Source organism: Macaca fascicularis, chromosome 3 (assembly GCF_037993035.2).
Source record: "Macaca fascicularis isolate 582-1 chromosome 3, T2T-MFA8v1.1".
NCBI classification, from domain to species: domain Eukaryota; kingdom Metazoa; phylum Chordata; class Mammalia; order Primates; family Cercopithecidae; genus Macaca; species Macaca fascicularis.
The window spans coordinates 131,015,533-131,033,806 of NC_088377.1; the positions used below are offsets into that span (position 1 = coordinate 131,015,533).

Genomic DNA, 18,274 nt, shown 5'->3' on the forward strand with positions numbered 1-18,274 from the left:
GCCTTGGGATTGAGAGTTTTAAAATGGTTTTTGAAAATGTAGGGTTTTCTCTGTGACATGGCAGTTCTTAGTCTTTGTATACTTCTCTACTGAGTTGTTTTCTTGTTGATATATAGGAGTTATTTATGAACCTGGATTATAATCTACTACCAGTCACAGGGGTAGTAAATGTCATCTCTCAATTTGTAAATTAGTATTTCACTTAGATTTTGTCAAACAGACATTTGTACATTTTACAGTCGTTAAATGCATCGATCTTTTCTTATACCTTAAACTCATGAGTATTTTTAAAGAAACCTTTCCTACGCTGATATCTAGCAAAAAGATATTTTCCCATGTTTTCTTCTAAGAGTTTCACTGTATGACTTTTCATATTTACGTCTTTATTACTTTTGCAATTGATTTTTAGAAAAAACAAAGTGAAGAGGTCTAATTTTTATTTTTTCACATGGAGGACCAACTGCCCCAACACCACCCTTCCCTCACTGATTGGCAGTATCATCTCTCATAATGCCAACCTTCCATATATTCCATGCCATTGGTCTATCCATGACCCAGTACCACATAATTTTAATTACTATAGCTTTATGGTAGGTCTTGATAAGTAGCAAGGCAAATCCTCCCTTCTTCATGCTATGCTTTCTTTAAAAGCTTCTTTTAGAAGTAGCTTTATATTTCCAGCTAAAAAAAAAAGTTGAAAATACTGTTCTAAGTATTGAATGTTGGTTACAATTGTGGGTTCTATTATAGAACCTCGGTTAAATTTTTGCTCTGCCACTTGTGGCCAGGAATAATTATTTAGCTTCTTAGACTGAGTTCTACCCATCTGATACACAGGGATAATAATAGTACCTATATCTCCTAGGTTTGTTGAGAGGATTAAAATGACTTAATACTTGGAAGGTGTTTAAGGCTCACCAGATAGTAGGTTCTGAAAAACTATTAGCTATCAGTCTTTCTCTTATTAGCCAGCATTTCCCCTTTTGCCTTAAAGTTTTCTATGAACATAAATGATATAAAGGATAGACTGACGACTTGCTTCATTTAGTGGTAAATAATTTTACAAGACTAAATTTAGTAGCTCAGTATATTAGAAATGAGAATAAAAAGGCTATCTTTTTTTTCCTCCTTCATGCATAAATGGGCGATACTCTTGATCTAATGAAAATGCATCATACAAAATTATTTCCAGAGCAAATTTACTACCAGAAAAGATGCAATATCCTCCTTATAAAACTTTATTTAAAAATGAATGTATTTCTTATTTCCTTTCTAAGAACTGAAACAAAATACAAACAAATTGGGGCTCTACTAATTTGGTAGACCACATTGGAGTCATTACTTCTGGCTAGAGGTCTAGATTTTAAGCTCCATAGAGAAAATGATGTTTATTTATTTAAAGCCTAACTGTATTTTCAGTAGTTAAGACAGTATCTAGTATCCAGTAGGCAGTCATAAATATTTGTTGAATGAATGTATTATAATACTGACAGACTGGGCAATATTGTAATTGATTTCAGGCTCATGCCTGTAATCGCAACACTGTGAGAGGCCGAAGTAGGCAGATGGCTTGAACCCAGGAGTTTGAGACCAGCCTGGGCAACATGGCAAAATCCTGTCTACAGAAAATACAAAAATTAGCTTCGCATGGTGGCATGCACTTGTAGTCCCAGCTACTGGGAAGGCTGGGGTGGGAGGATCGCTAGAGCCTAGGAGGTTGAGGCTGCAGTGAGCCATCAGCATGCCATTGCACTGTAGCCTGGGTGACAGGGTGAGACCCCGTCTCAACAAACAAACAAAGCAAATAAAACATTCCCAGGATTTATTTTCTTCCAAAATATAATTTTTAGATAGGTCTAATAATACAAAAATTTAAATTATATGTATGATTTCTTTCAGGTGTGCATCAACTATGAGGTTTACTAATGTCTGACTTTAAATCAAATCTGTGTTTTTCTTAAAACAACATATAAATACATTAAGAAGACAGGTCTATATGTTTTTACTTCTCATAGCTTTAACTGATTTCATTGTTATTTCTATGCATATATTGAGCATTCAGTTGAAATATGAAGATTAAAATTTTGACAAGAATCTTGAAGGGCCACTCACCTTCACTCTCACACCATTCTAGAAATGCAAGGACTCGAGCATTTCCCTGGCATGACATGTATTCTTCTATTAATAAAGGAGCCACTGATGACAAAGTGGCAATTGCATGCAGTTGTAATTCTTCATGCTGTGCTGCAGACCAGTCCATTATCTTTTGTTTCTCAGGCTTCTTAACATAGGTAAACAAAGCCAAAATAACTTTGCCATCAATTAATAGCTGTGAGAAAGAACAAAGGATACTTTGTTAGAAACATAGCTAAAAATACTTTAAGGCAATTAAATTAAAAATTTACATTTTGATGTTTTATTGAGGATTATTTCAAAATAATTCCTTTATAAAATAATCCCAATCTATGATAGGCAGCAAAAAAATGATAATAAAAAAACAAAAATTTAATAACGGTTATAATCCTCTTTTCTGAGGTATGTACTCTCTGACAATAACATAAAATATGTGTTAATTTTTTGTTTTTGCTGCTCATATATGTAATTTAGTTCCTGCTTATAATAAAACCACAGGAGTAGAATATTTTGGGGCAAGTGCTGACATTTCTTTCCTCACTCTCTTTTTAAAAAGGAAATATCTCACAGACTCAGTTGTGTACCATAAAAAACAACTTTGTCTGAGGTAATGACTAAGTGAATATTTAACCACATGCAACAGAACTTACATAAACATTCTGCCAAATAAATGTCAGTTAGGTCACAAGCCATGCTTCATTACATGCCTAGTATTTTAAAATTTTATTGAACCTATCATTTTAATAAAAATGAGATTAAAATGCATAGCTATTATAACAACAGAATTAATACAGCTAATTCTGATGGATGCATATTTATGATTCACAAGAGAATAAAACCCCATATGCTATATTATATTTAATTTTCTTTTAATTTAGCATTGTTCTAGAAAGATTTTCACAAAAATAGTTAATTTTTCTAATTCCCTACTACTCCATGTGAAAAGAATGCAAGATTTAGGGTTGAGAAAACAGGAATAACTACTAGTTCTAACATTATTGTTAGAATTAAGTATATGATGTTTCAAAAAAAAAATCCTGTGTATTGCAAATGATAGTGTACATATTCATTATCATTACTAGCAATATTACTGGACCACAAATTATGTGACACATAAAAATTGTTGATTTCACTGCTCACAAAGTGTTTTAAGAAGTTCGTCACCATAATCTGTGCTACTTGGCTGTGTTGTCTATAAAATGTTGTTCAATCAATTAGAATTGATTTATAAACTGTAGTGTAAATTTTATTATCTTTATAGGTCTAATTTTTAAAATTTATATAATACTCTATTGGAATAATAAACCATACTTTATGGAATAATTTTCCAAATGATTTTCCATTTGCATTTTGGAAAATGCATTTAGGTTCTACACAGTATGTATTTTTTTGGTCACAAATAACAAAGTTATAATTGTAAAGACAATTTTTCTTTTCCTGAGCATTTGAAAATATATATATTCCTTAAAGTTGCATTACTAAGAAAATGCTCAGCTCAGTTAAATCCTAATAATAATCTCGAGGTAGGTGTTATCCCCATGTTGAAGTTGAGCTACCTGGGATTTAGAGAAATCAAACAACCCATTCAATGCCACATAGCTAGAAAGGGGTAGCACTGAGATTCTGTCTGACTATAAAGCCTTTACTGCTAGACTATCCCATCTTTATATTATTGGTGGTGAAGTTGATAGACTGAATTCCTACTTCTTTTTTATGGTAATCCTTGGAGTTTGGTAGAGTTTTAGACTAGAAGGAAATTTCACTTAATGCAGCAACTAACTAAACTAACAGAATTGTTAATAATACATTTACTATCACTTTATAGTTCAAAAAACCTTCATCCAAACTTCACAATAGACCTGTGAGCAGGGCCGAAGCATTATAATCTTTCCTTTACAGAAGGAGGAAATGAACCACAGATAGATGAGGTAATTTTGCTAAGGCCACGTAGCTAGTAGGTGATAAGCCAGAAGTGAAATTCAGTTCCAATGTTCTTCAAATTACATCACGCTGTTATGCAGGAAACAAAGTATTAAGATGAATTCATAGAGAGTAAAAGTAATTAAAGACACTAAACTCGTGTGTTGAAAAAACAGGTTCATAAGAGTTTGAGATTGGCATCACAGAGGTTAATAATTTTCTCCAGCATTAAATCAGTCCTTGTTACTATGGTCAGAGACAGATTATTAGGCTGGACAGGCCTATGTGAAGCTTCTTTCATTTTATGCTGTCTAATTCAAGAGATCTAACTGTATCATTAAATCTCTTAGGTTCTACTATTTTTCTTTGGTTTATGTAGTTTAAATTTAAGTACTTCACTGTTTACTAACAGATAAGCAAAGAAAAAATTTTAAAGCTAAAATTCAGGTTAGTAAAATTTTACTACTTTCTATGGTAAATATATGAATTGATAAAAGATTTACAGTCAGGACTTTAAAATAGTTATACTATAAAGTGAGACAATTTTTATTGATTTTCCTGCCTTGATTACTCTTTACCTGTACAGTAGGTAAATCTTTACATAAGATCACAATTACATTGAATAGTAATTTCTTCAACTCAAAATCTTCATAGGAATTAGAAAGCTTAAGTCCTTTTACCAAAAGATTTTGACTTTTAACTGTGAGGGAAAAAAAGTAAAATGAAAGCTTAAATGTTGTACAAGACTCATCAAGATAATTATAAGAAGTTGAAAGTTTTATGTTTTTTACCTTCATTAAAGGTGGCAAACAGTATCAAATCCTTGGTAAAGCCACATTCCTAATATAAATACATAAAATAAGCAGAAAGATGAATGAATAAGATGCAAGTTATGATGCACACACTCACATTTACTACTTATGTACATTTATCAAATTATCCTACTGTCATTCATTTGAATTCATAAAGCATGAATAGTAATAAAGGGTGAAGCAAAAAATAAAAACATATAGCCAGATAAGCTTATTTAAAATTAAATAAGCCAGATTTATTTAATTTTAAACTTACTTCTGTAGGTTCTAAGAAATATTTTATATTATTCTATGAATAGTCTGTTTAAAATTGTTAAGGATCCAAAGTATATTAGGTCTTCATAGTTACTTCTATAATTCATTATCTATACTTCAAATGACAGAGTAAGGGAGGAAAATCCAGTTATTCTCAACAGTCTTTCCTCTTAAACACCTCCACTTCTACCCCAGTCATTCTTGCTATGTCAAACGTTTGGTCAAGAGATAATAAAGTAGTTCCTACTTAGCATGAAAAGCCCCGAAGAATCACCAGAGTTGCAAACATTTTAGCATGTCAGCATTCCTGACAGAGATATCCTAGTTGGACTTTGCACATTAGGGAGAGTTTACAGGGGCAAACCCTGGGCTTATGAGCTTGTAGTTTTATAGCCCCATTACTTTAGGATCTATATGGTTTCTTTAGATGCTGATAATATTATTTCCTTTGACTCACATTCGTGAAATTCATCTGAATGTTTGCAAGGACACTAATGAGAAATTACTAACTGAACAGGGGCTTCTAGAGAAACAAAGTTTCACCTATAAGTCGCAGCTTTAACTAGGATACTATGTAGGACTGTTTCCCTATTTGCACAGTATGAATTCCATGACTCTTATATGGGGACTACTTGATGTCCACTGTTAGTGAGCTGAGGTCTTCATAGCCAGTTCTTTGTAGCACAACTAGAACTTACGTGCCTGACTTGTGAATCTTGTTGCCAAGGATCTCTATTAAATAATTTCAATCATTCAATGATTTTTAATTAAAAAATATGTGAAGGCTCAGCTTCTGGTATAGATGAGTAGTAGCTCCGAGAGAAATTCTCCTGCTGGTGACAAATAAAACTATCGTGTGACCAAGAGTAAGCGGACACTGGAGGGATGTCAGAATTTTGTAGAAGGGAATGGTACTAAATGAGTTTCCCATTTAAAAAAAGGCTTTTGGGGCTGGGCGGTGGCTCACGCCTGTAATCCCAGCACTTTGGGTGGCCAAGGTGGGCAGATCATGAGGTCAGGAGATCGAGACCATCTGGCTAACACAGTGAAACCCTGTCTTTACTAAAAATACAAAAAAAATAGCCCGATGTGGTGGAGGGCGCCTGTAGTCCCAGCTACTCAGGAGGCTGAGGCAGGAGAATGGTGTGAACCCAGGAGGCAGAGCTTGCAGTGAGCTGAGATCGCACCACTGCACTCCAGCCTGGGTGACAGAGCAAGACTCCGTCTCAGGAAAAAAAAAAAAAGGCTTTTGACCTGAGAGCAGGCCATATTCTATACCTCGTGGGAATGCTAAAACTCAGAGTAACCCTGTGGTCTTAGTGGCCTGAAGAACCAGAAGACAGAGGCAACCACCAACACTAGAAAGTGAAGGGAGAAATCCCATAAAGGAGAGAGCCAGAGAGAGAGAATGCTAAATTCTGTGTACAAACTCTTCCCAAATATCTGGCTGATGTCTGAACCACACAAGTGCAGAGAATACTCAAGCATCCCAGGCAAGAACTGAATTGAGATTTGGAATGTCATACCTCAAAGGGATAAGTACAGCCAAGTTAAATGTATAGTTATTAGTTATTAAAAACTCATCAGAGGAGTATGCCAGAATCTACAGTAAAGATGCTCATAATGAATAGAAAGACAAGAACTCTTAGGAGAGACACTGTAAAAAGGAATCAAAATAAATTCTAAAACTGAAAAATATATCTGAAGTAAAAAGGCGATGGATGAGATTAACAGCAGAATGGAGATGACAGAAATAAAAAAGTCGATGAATTTAAATATATAGACTAATACAAATTATCCAACCTGAAGAATAGAGAGAGAAATGATTGAAAAAAGTGAGCAGTGCCTCACAAACCTGTGGGACAATATCAAAAAGTCAAACATAAAAGTAATCAGAGTCCCTGAAGAAATAGGGAGAATGGGACTGAAAAAATATTTGAAGAAATAATGGCCAAGAGTTCTCCAAATCTTATTAAAGACTTAAATTTATATCTCCAAGAAGCTCTATGAAACCTAAGCAGAACAAATACAAAGGAGATCTCACCTTAGCACATCATTTCGAAACTGCTAAAAACCAAAGATAGAGTGAAAATCTTGAAAACAGTGAGAGAAAAAGATGATACATTATACATAGGGGAATAATGATTTGAAATTATGAATACTTCTCATCAGAGTCCAGGGTACTCACCATTACACCATAGAACCTCACACTGAATATTTCTCATCAGAAACAACAGACTCCAGAAGACAGTAGAACTTTATCTTTGAAATGCTAAACAAAAACTTTTCAGCCTAGAGTTCTATATTCAATGAGCACAGACTTTAAGAATTAAGATGAATTAAATATATTTTCAGATAAAAAGAAAACTAAGATAATTTGTTGCCAGCAGCCAGCAGGTTTGCACCACAAGAAATTGTAAACAAAGTTCTTCCAGTGAAAGAGAAATGATGCCAGATGGAAACTCAAATCATCAAGAAGGAAAGAAAAGCATAAGTGGTAAATACGTGTATAAATCACACAATATGAAGAAGATTCCAAATTTCCAAAGGATTGCAAAGAAGAATTGGCAGAGTGATAAGCATACTGGTGACCATCATGATATTACAGCATAACTTAGCATTACAACAAAATACACAAATATTACAACATAATATAGGACTTCTTTCACCCATGCCCACCACTTCCACAATTAAAATTAATGCAATTTGATTCATACTTACAATCATTGGTGCTTCAGGATTTTGAGCTATAATTGTAGTGATCACTAATATGTCATTTCTAAGCTGACGGTCATAATGACTGAAACCTCTCATAAACAGATTTGTAAATACTTCTTTCAAAGCCCTAGAAAGTAAAATCATATTTTAAAAACTATATTGTTATGCACTAAATGTTTGCGTCCTTCCAAAATTCATATTTTGAAATCCTAACCCTCAATGTGACGGTCTTAGGAGTGAGGTCTTAGGGAGGTAATGAGCCCTCGTGAATGGAATTAGTGCCCTTATAAAAGGGACTCCAGAGAGCTGTCTCGCTCTCTTGCCTCCATGAAAGGATACAAGATATCAGCAGTATGCAACCCAGACAAGGACCCTCATCAGAACCCAACCACACTGGCACCCTGATCTCAGAATTCTAGCCTCCAAAACTATGAAAAATAACTTTCTGTTGTTTACAAACCACCCAGTTTATGGTACTTTGTTATAGCAGCTCAAACTAAGACACATACTTTTATGGAAATACTACCTGAATGTCTATCAACAAAATCTCCCTTTTTATATTATACTATTGATTTGAACGTATCTTTAACATTTTTTACACTTCGAAATCTGCCTCTAATTCTCTATGTACCAGATAAGAATCCACTAAACCAGTCTATTACACATGGTGGTCAAAGTGACAGCTCTATAATACATTCAATCATGTCATTTTCCTTTGTAAAACCATTTAAAGACTATTCTTTGTTCTTCGGATTAAGTCCTACCTCCTTAACAAGCAAGGCTTATTAGGCCTTTCATGTTATGGGCCCTGATAACATTGTTAGCCTCATCTCTCACCATTGTAGCCTGTTCCTTCTGCTCTCACCATACTGAATTTGAGTTTTCCGATTTTGCTAATTATATTTTCACTTTTTTTCCCTGTCTAGGACGCTCTCTGCATGCAAAACTTCTCTGTGTTACCAAGTCCTGTTTGTCATTCAGTTACTAGACTTGAGTTCATTAGGAAGCAGTTATGAATTCTCCAACTCTGAGTTAGGTTCCCTTGTATTAATAGTAGACGTTTGTTGCTTTGCCTCCTGGGACCTACTTGCCCTTTTTATAAGAACAGCATTCTTATTTTTATTTAGGCATTTAGTCCTTCCTGACTTTTGCTCCTGTGAGGCTGCCTTCAGCTGCCTTTTCACCAGTCAGAGCATTTTTTCTTTTGGCATTAATAAGTCACTGTGGAATGGGCATTTGACCAATATTAGACCATTCAGGGCCAAACTGGACTCACTTCAAAGACTTTTCTCTGAGCCTTCAGGATAGCAAGGTTTCTCTTCTGCTTGATTTGAGGTTGAGATGATGTGATCCTAGACTTCTTAGGTCTTACCACATAGGCTTGGGTATGAAGCCAACACCATGGAAGACAATGTAGAGAGAGGGGGGACCAAGTCCTAATATCTGCTGATCCCTGAATAAAGCTGTACATCAAACCAGTTTTATCCTTGACTTTGTAGTTAAATAAGCCATAAATTTTCTATATTGCTTTGATCAGTTGGGTTTTTAGTCACTTGCAAACAAAAATGTGCTGATTGACCTTCTTCTGAAGAACATGTACATCTTACAATAATCTGTTTCATAACATTTAGTATGTTCTCTTTTAGTTGTCTATTTACTTGTCCATCCCTCCTAGCACAATGTAAATTCCACGAATGCAAAGACAATATCTGTATTGTTTTCAGTGGTATTTCTATGGCTTAATACTGAAGCTGGCATAGAGCAGACAATTATTTGTTGAATAAGTGAAGAAGCAACTTGAAGGCTTACATTTTGTTGCTAATGCTTACTGCAATATCTGGAAGATAGTAAGCACTCAATAATAGATTCACTGGATAAATAAATGAAATTGTTCTTCTAAAGTCTAATTTTACTTTATGTATATTCTAAGGTATAATTTAGTGTTAAGAAGCTACTTCAAGAGCCTTCCACATAGAAAAGTGTGGCTTGTTATTGTGCAGATTCATTTATACCATGGCACAAAGAAGATGTCCTGAAACATAGCCATTACATGAATCTAAAACATAATTGAACACAGATTCAAACAAATATGTTAGTTATGTCACTGGCTATCATTTTAAGATTAAAAGAACATTCCTATCTAACCACATACACTTACAGCAAACATTCCAAGTTACTAAGCTGTTGTATGACTTCTTCTTTTGAAGACTTTTCCAACAAGTTCCAAAGTATTTCTGATGAACGAAATAAAAGCTGTCCAGAGGGATCTGGGTCATTGAGGTGAGTACAGATTCCACTGGCTGCTTGTGCTTTCATCATTATAGTACAATTAACTTCTGAAAATAAATTTTAAACATTATTTTTGCTTTACAATATTGACATTTTTAGACAGAAACAAAAGTAGTTGACAATGAAGTGTTTAAACTTAATAATATACAAACCAGAAGTCGAGAGATGCTGCAGAACTTTAAGTACCCAAAGTTTCTCAACAAGTTGATGTTCAAGCAAGGTGATTGACTGGACCATTGTTTTTGCTAATCCTCCAACTTCAGCCATTTGAATCTTGTATGATGAACTTGCTTGCTGGTAACCTAACAACAATTAGTTAATAAATACAAACAGTTATCTCATAGAATGATCATTAAGACAAAAGAATGAGTAATTTATTATTAAGCAACAGCAAGAACAACTTTTCAAAAGTGTATGGAATTTATGAATTGTGCAGCATAGGGATGAGCCATACCTTTTTCTGTAAAGGGGCATATAGTATTTTAAGCTTTGCAGGTTATAAGGTTTCTTGTCAACTACTCAGCTCTATAGCACATTGTGGCAAGAAAGCAGTAATAAACAGTACAAATATAAATGAGCATGGCTGTGTTCTAACACAATTTTGTTTTCAGTGGGCCTAGTTTGACCTGGGACCCAGGGTTTGCTGATCCCTGGTGTAGTATTTAAAATAGGACCATGAATTTTGGAAACACCCTAAATTCTAAAAAAGAACAATATTTCTTGTCAGTAGATATGACTTTCTATAATGGAAAATGATTTGATTACAAATACTGAATGTTTTCACTAGTCAGTTTCACTGTTCGGGTCCAATGCTTTACTTCAGTACTTTCAAGGGACAACAATTATGTAGTGTCCGCAATAAAATAAGAGGTGAAAAATGTAATGCTACTCTGATAATTGTGAATGAATTTAATGGTATTTTAGGGAAATTTGATTCTTGGTGACACATTTTATAAAAATTCCTTCTGTCTTAGCACCTGTGAGAAATACTAACTCTCCTTTTGATGCAGGTATACAGGTGCTTACCTAACTACATTCAACTAGAGGGATTAAATAAACACCAAAGGGTCCTCATTTACTGAGATGATGCTTTATTTTTTCTTAGTGATCTCACTTATCTAATTCCTTGACTTTTGATTTTTGAGTCCAACTAGATTCCTTAACTTTGCCCTAGTTCCGAGGTATCTGTCAGTTTGTCTTATCTTTCTAAATATGATCTCTGGCTGTGGACAAGACCCTGTCCAATGCAGTGATGAGCTTTCTATGATATGCTCTAGCTACTCACCACATGAATTTTAAAAAGCATTTAAAAAGTAAGAAGAGGAAGATAAAAATTGCCTATATTTTCATCATCTAGAGATAACATTAACATTTTCATATATTTGTGATATTTTTAATGTATGCATACAATTTTAACAACATACTAGTATACAGAATTTTATATTATACTGTACTCATTAAACTTTTATTGTAAGCTTTTCCCCATCCTATAAAATATTTTCTAAAATCATGATTTTTAAGTGCATAATAGTCTATCATATGGATGGACCAAAATGTACTTTATATTTACTGTATGTTTTTCTATTGCTGGTACATTTTAATAGAGGGATATAACACTACTAAAGCTCATGGACTTAATTCCTGTCTCCAGGGCTGTGTCTCTTTCAACTACTGTACTGAGGACTTTTCAGCTGTAGTCCCAGATGTCTGGCCATACCCATTACTTGAAACCAACTGTGTGATAGTGAGAGCACTGACTCCTAATTTTCAGAGCCTGACCAAATCAACCTCACGTCTTTGCCCCATAATACTCCTCTGTCTTAAGTCCTACACCACTTGTCTCCCTTTCTTTTAAGGGCGTCTGTATTTTGCCAAGGTTAACTCTAAGCTTGTGCTCTTAATTCCATCCTCTTGTGCTATTTCGCCTTCCCATTTCTTTCTTACCAGCTTCTAGCTCTTCTGCCTACAAATGTGATTTCTTCCTATCCTAAAAACCCAAATAACCTTTCTCTGACTGCACTAGTTGAGCTGTTCTCCATCTTTTCTTTTTCTTCACCATCTCATCTTAAGATATATCTGCATTCATGAACTACCACTACTCTCTCAGTCTCAAATCCAGTGCCTCTACTCTCACAATTCTCTGATTCTTTTACGTTGTTGTTGTTTTTGTTTGTTTGTTTTTTGAGACGGAGTCTGGCTCGAGGCTGGAGTGTAGTGGTGCAATCTCGGCTCTCTGCAAGCTCCGCCTCCCGGGTTCACGCCATTCTCCTGCCTCAGCCTCCCGAGCAGCTGGGACTACAGGCGCCCGCCACCACGCCCGGCTAATTTTTTGTATTCTTTTTAGTACAGACGGGCTTTCACCTTGTTAGCCAGGATGGTCTCGATTTCCTGACCTCGTGATCCGCCCGCCTTGGCCTCCCAAAGTGCCGGGATTACAGGCTGGGCCACCGCGCCCGGCCAATCCTCTTGATTCTTTAATCCTGCCTCTGCCCCGACCACTGTGTATCAATAGATCTGTCAAAGATTAACTACAACTTTTCAGGTGTCACATTGACTTGGCCTTTTAACTCTTCGATTACAGAAAACTCTGCAGCATTTGACACTGAGACAACTTCCTCCTCCTTTGTCAAATATTTCATTCATTGGCACACAAGACATGGCAGTCTTTAGGTTTTCTTCCTCCTCTTTGAACCTCCCTTCACTGCCAATTTCTTTTAATCATTTTTTCCAAACCTCAGTATGGACACTCTCCATGTCATTTTTCATGCCTTGCTGCTTATCTGTTTTATCTCTTGGCAAACTCAACCATTCTGGTGGCTTTTCAACTCTATTTGGGTGGATTCCAAACCTGTATTTCTGGTCCCTGTTGCTTTTAGTATCCAATATCCTTTATCTACCAAGACACTCCTACCCATCTATCTCATCAGTAGTTCAAATTGGACATTTAAGAATCTCCTTATTCATTTCTCTAGTTTAGCTGTTGTTCCATTTTTGTGTTTTACTTTTTGACTTACTTCTGTTTTCCCTGAATTTCTTTTTTCTTTTTTTAAATTGTCCTTTTTAAATTGACTTCTGGTTCCCATTTTTCCTTAGTCTTAAATAATCTTTCTTTTGAACTACCATAGACTCTTATTTCCACCTATATTAAGAATCACATAACTTAAGAAGTTATTGTTTATATCTTCTCTCCCTTCCTGGATCGATTAGAAATTATGGAAACTATGAAGGTAAGAAGTACATCTTAACATTATATCCTCACAGTGCACGTGCCACTGTCTTGTTCCTGCCCAATTCAGTGTGGTTCACTTATCACTATATATTAAGGTCCCTTAGCTATAACACACAAACTATTTTCCCAAACATGATGGAGAATGGCCCTGGTATTGGTAGTTTAACATTTAACTGAGTGGGGGCAGATATTATAAATAATTATAAAGTGTTTAAAAAATAATTTTATCAATAGTATTACATAATATAATAGTAACATTTATGATTTTTTTTTTTTTTTTTTTTTTTTTTGAGACGGAGTCTCGCTCTGTAGCCCAGGCTGGAGTGCAGTGGCCGGATCTCAGCTCACTGCAAGCTCCGCCTCCCGGGTTCACGCCATTCTCCGGCCTCAGCCTCCCGAGTAGCTGGGACTACAGGCGCTGCCACCTCGCCCGGCTATTTTTTGTATTTCTTAGTAGAGACGGGGTTTCACCGTGTTAGCCAGGATGGTCTCGATCTCCTGACCTCGTGATCCGCCCATCTCGGCCTCCCAAAGTGCTGGGATTACAGGCTTGAGCCACCGCGCCCGGCCAACATTTATGATTATTAATAAACTAAATTGGGCATCACTTTACAAATTTGTTCATATTTAGCATCAGAATAAAAATATGCAAATCAAAAACTGAAAAATACATATATAACTTTTAAAAGATGACCAAAGAGATCAAGACTACAAAAAAAGTTTTCTTTTTAATGTGTTACATTTATGAGCCCACTGTGTCTGTCAAATTCAAAGAGAAATGAGAATGTTCTGTTTTCTAAATACACAAGTTATCACTGAAAGACCATTGTAAACTTCACCTGGAATATGCTTCTTTGGTGGTTCTGCATGATAAAAATCAACAATACACTTACAAATTTGTATCCTCAATTCAGAACTTGGTATTTTCATTAAGTCACCTGCCAGAAAGATAAACAGGTGCTACTTAACAACACTGTCATAAGCTTATTTGTAGAATTTAGGCATAAAATGTTAATAATATGATGATTATTAACAATATTCTCAGAGATTCAAACTGGATCATGTTCAATTTATATACATATTTTTATACATATGCTCACACATATACATACATATACATATAAACAGTACCCTGAATCCATCCTTATACATTTGGCCCCTCAATCAATTCAACCTCTCCTTTCTAGGGAGAAAAGAATGATGATTATTAACACAAATGCTAGAACCAGACTGTCTAAGATTAAATCCTGGCTCTGCCATTTACTACCCATGTAAACTTGTGTCTTACTTTTCTCATCTATTAAACAGGTATAACAATAGTTACCACATTTAAGATTGTTGTGAGGATTAAATTAGCTAATATGAGAAAAGAGCTGAGAAAAGCATCTAGCATATTGTAAGTTCTACATGTGTTAGATACTATTATTACTTTGACAAGATATGGGTTAGCATTTTTCTCCCTAACTAGAGGGTCAGTAATTTTTTGCCTTTACTAATGCGTTCTTTGCTTAGAGAAGTTTCAGGTGAACTTTGCTCTTCAATTTGTTGGCAGACTGGAAGAGAGTGAGGTTTTAGGCAGCTGCCCCACAGGCAAGGATAATAGTTTCATGTTCAAGCTGTCTGCGTGGGGTTGGCGAATAGGAAGTTTCCTTTTCAGTCATATCTAAACTACAATTAAATTGGCTTCAGCCTGTATTTCAAACTGGATTTGCATCTACTCTGTTGAAGTCCTATAAACATGATCCTCAAGGGTATCTGAAAATGATCTGTGGGACTATGGAAATGATCCAGGTTCTCTGAATGCCCGAGGACAGCTGTAGTCAGTGATATCGACCTTAGAACTAAACTAGAACTGGTTGGACTCTCTGAGGGTAAAAGAATAATTAGCAATTCCTCTTTTGCATTAGCCCTTGCAAGATGCTCATCTCTGGAGGTGGTTAGCAAGTGGGGTGGCAAGTGGACAGAATGAGAAAGCACAAAGGAAAGCCTGACCCTAGCTTCAGGAGAATCTCTGCAAAAGACATCACTTAAAAACGACAGTTTTAAGATTATTCTAACTCTAAATTTTATTTTTTGGACTGTTCTTTTGGAGTTGCAAAATCACTACTTAGGTTTTAAAAATTTTACACAACAGGAACAACTAAGCTTTTCCAACAAGACTATCCAAATATGCAGGCTTATGGGAAATTCTAGGGTCTTTCGTCTGCTTTTCCACTGTTTTAGTTCCTGTAAATTTAGATAATTTATCATAGCTTCCTGTTTCATAATCTCAGGGCAGAGTACCAACTTCTTCCCTCATCCATTTCCAGAATCTTGCTTCTGAGTCAGAAATATCTATGTATCATTTGGAGGAAAATGTAATATAACTTATTAGCACACAGTAGAAACTGGAAGTTCTTACTAAAATCATGAAGAGTTTTTGTTCAGCATTTCATCTTCTATACAATTATTTTAGTTTAAACTAATGTTTCCAGCCATTAAAAAAAACCAAGAGACAGAAGAGCAGTACTTGCAGTCAGTAATCAGCAAAGGAAACTCATTTAAAGTTAAGAGTTCATACTGTTGTCACATGAGATAGTAACATGTTGTGCAGGCAGGGTACCAGTCATTGAGCAAAGAACAAGCTGACACTCAGTAAAAAATTGGCCCGTATTTATAATACACGTGACTGTCAACACTTTTGGAAGCAATATTTAAAAATAATGGCAACAGGGGTATTTTAAAAAATGTTACCAACAAAAACTACACTTTTTCTCTGTTAATACTACCATGTCCTCTTTTGAGTTGGCTTCTCGTTGTAAATTTCCACTGATGATAGAGATTCACATAATTAAAAATTCCCATATTTCTGAACCTGCCTGCTCCCTAAGGTGTTTTTCTTTAAACTGCCCCCCTCATGTTTAACCTAATCTCCACAACACCTTCACCTACTCTGGGCTGTAGAGTAGGTGAACCCTAGGTAGTTTTCCCAAAGTAACTAAAATTAAAAACTATAAAACCTACTGAGATATAAAAGGGTTAGTGTCTATGTTAAAAATAAAAATCCTTTTTTTTCTTCATTCCAGTTGAATCTCTAACATCTTTCTATATGGAGTGTAATGCTGGGAACATCACTACTCAGCAAATATTTTTAAAGATGCATTGGATCAATTGTGTATCTTTTGTTCCTCCTGTACAAATAAAGACCTAAACTAGTAAGTATTAATTTAATGTACGATTTGTTTTGAGAACATGTTGTCATGTCCCAGGAGCTGACTCAAAGAGCCAGTGTTTCCCTGATCTAATTTCCCTGGAAATTGTTTTCTTTCTTTAGAAAATCAAGTGATAACCCGTATGTAAATACCTACCCTTTTATGATACTTTTCATATTTTTGTGTATAAAATACAGGCATCTGCATCTTTATGTGCATTATGCTGAAGTTCTTAATATGCTATCATTTTATGATTTGATTTAAAATTTTAGATCATTTAATGAATAATTCTATGATTGTAGCAATTAAATATTAGAGTTCAAAGTTGAAATGTTTTCATGATTACTTAAAAAGGGGGATGTATACTTTCTCATTTATAAAAATAGTGAACAAACACTTCATCAAACTAAATAACAATTCATCAAACTACATAACCAGCCTGTCCTTGTACTTAGAAGACGGACTTTTATTGGTATCATGAAACAACCTGAGCAGAATACCATACCAGAATTATCAGCAAGCACACTGTGATTAATTCACTACCAGGAAACAACAGAAGATCCTAGACATGGAGAAGGAGTCCTCTTAGTGAAACTTGGGGAAAATAGATACTTCCTTGTTAGTAGGACCTGTCATATGTTACATCCATATACCTTAAGGAAATCTTAACTTACCCAGAAGCGCAATTGAATTAGCAGTATCTTCAGCATAAGTTATTTCATCCGATACTTTCTTTTTCAAAAATGGCAAGCTTCAATAAGAGTGAAGAATCGTAAGAGTAATTTTTAATAAAGTCTTTGATTGAAGCATCATTTGTAAATGGGGGAGAGTTCGTTTCTAAAGAATAAATTAATAATAATATTCTATTCTTTAGCCCTGGGGAATTGACAAGTATTAACTACCAGTTGTAATACATAGTATTATAGTTTAATACTATTGTAACTATTAAAAATGTTTCTGGGGCCAGGTGCAGTGGCTCACACCTGTAATCCCAGCACTTTGGGAGGCCGAGGTGGGTGGATCACGAGGTCAAGAGATTGAGATCATCCTGTCCAACATGGTGAATTCTGTCTCTTCTAAAAATACAAAAATTCACTGGGCGTGGTGGCATGCGCCAGTAGTCCCAGCTACTCGAGAGGCTGAAGCAGGAGAATCGCTAGAACCTGGGAGGCGGAGGTTGCAGTAAGCTGAGATTGCACCACTGTATTCCAGCCTGAGCGAGCGAGCCTCCATCAAAAAATAAAACAAAAGAAGTGACAGAGCGAGTGAGCCTCCATCAAAAAAGAAAAGAAAAGAAAAGAAAAGAAATGTTTCTAATGAACTGACCAAAAAGAAAATATTATGGTAATTATAAAAATTAAGAAATGGATGTAAAAGGCATAGGTTAAGAAAGTCATTTTGCATCACTTCATGAATAAAAAACTTAGGAACACTCTTTATCTTTGAGGCCAAAATAATAATAAACTATAGCTTTAATTCTATCAAAGTTAGTACGACATTGGATAATCTGATACAAACCATAGATCTAAGCTCACCAATGACTTAAAAACTGGTTAAGAGCTTTTCCTGAAATTTTCAAAACTCTAGGCAAAATCAATAGTTTATTCATTCTTAGAGATTAGTGCATTTTTCCTTATTAGCTGGGTTAGTAACTATCCACAAAGTAACAGAATGCTTTTGCAGACATTAAGGCATTCAAGTGAAGAAATATTAATTATATTAGAATT

General features: G+C 35.2%; 1 protein-coding gene across 30 annotated transcripts in view; it reads right to left on the reverse strand.

Annotated features, from left to right (window-relative positions):
• CFAP69 (cilia and flagella associated protein 69) overlaps nt 1–18,274 on the reverse strand; it is a 67,793-nt gene that overhangs the window by 29,785 nt on the left and 19,734 nt on the right. For 18 of the 30 annotated variants that reach the window (XR_012432714.1, XR_012432712.1, XR_012432713.1 and 15 more), the window contains exons 5-12: nt 17,222–17,298; nt 14,196–14,294; nt 10,280–10,429; nt 9,997–10,174; nt 7,842–7,965; nt 4,845–4,893; nt 4,632–4,753; nt 2,113–2,329 (exon numbers count right to left, since the gene is read on the reverse strand). Coding sequence is in view for 21 of the 30 variants with exons in the window: in XM_005550280.5 (XP_005550337.2) it covers nt 2,113–2,329; nt 4,632–4,753; nt 4,845–4,893; nt 7,842–7,965; nt 9,997–10,174; nt 10,280–10,429; nt 14,196–14,294; nt 17,222–17,298 (1,016 nt within the window). In the remaining 9 variants the exon portion in view is untranslated. Of the gene's footprint in view, nt 1–2,112; nt 2,330–4,631; nt 4,754–4,844; nt 4,894–7,841; nt 7,966–9,996; nt 10,175–10,279; nt 10,430–14,195; nt 14,295–17,221; nt 17,299–18,274 lie in introns of those variants that run through there. The other 12 variants (XM_074035572.1, XM_074035573.1, XM_074035569.1 and 9 more) reach the window with 8 other exon arrangements.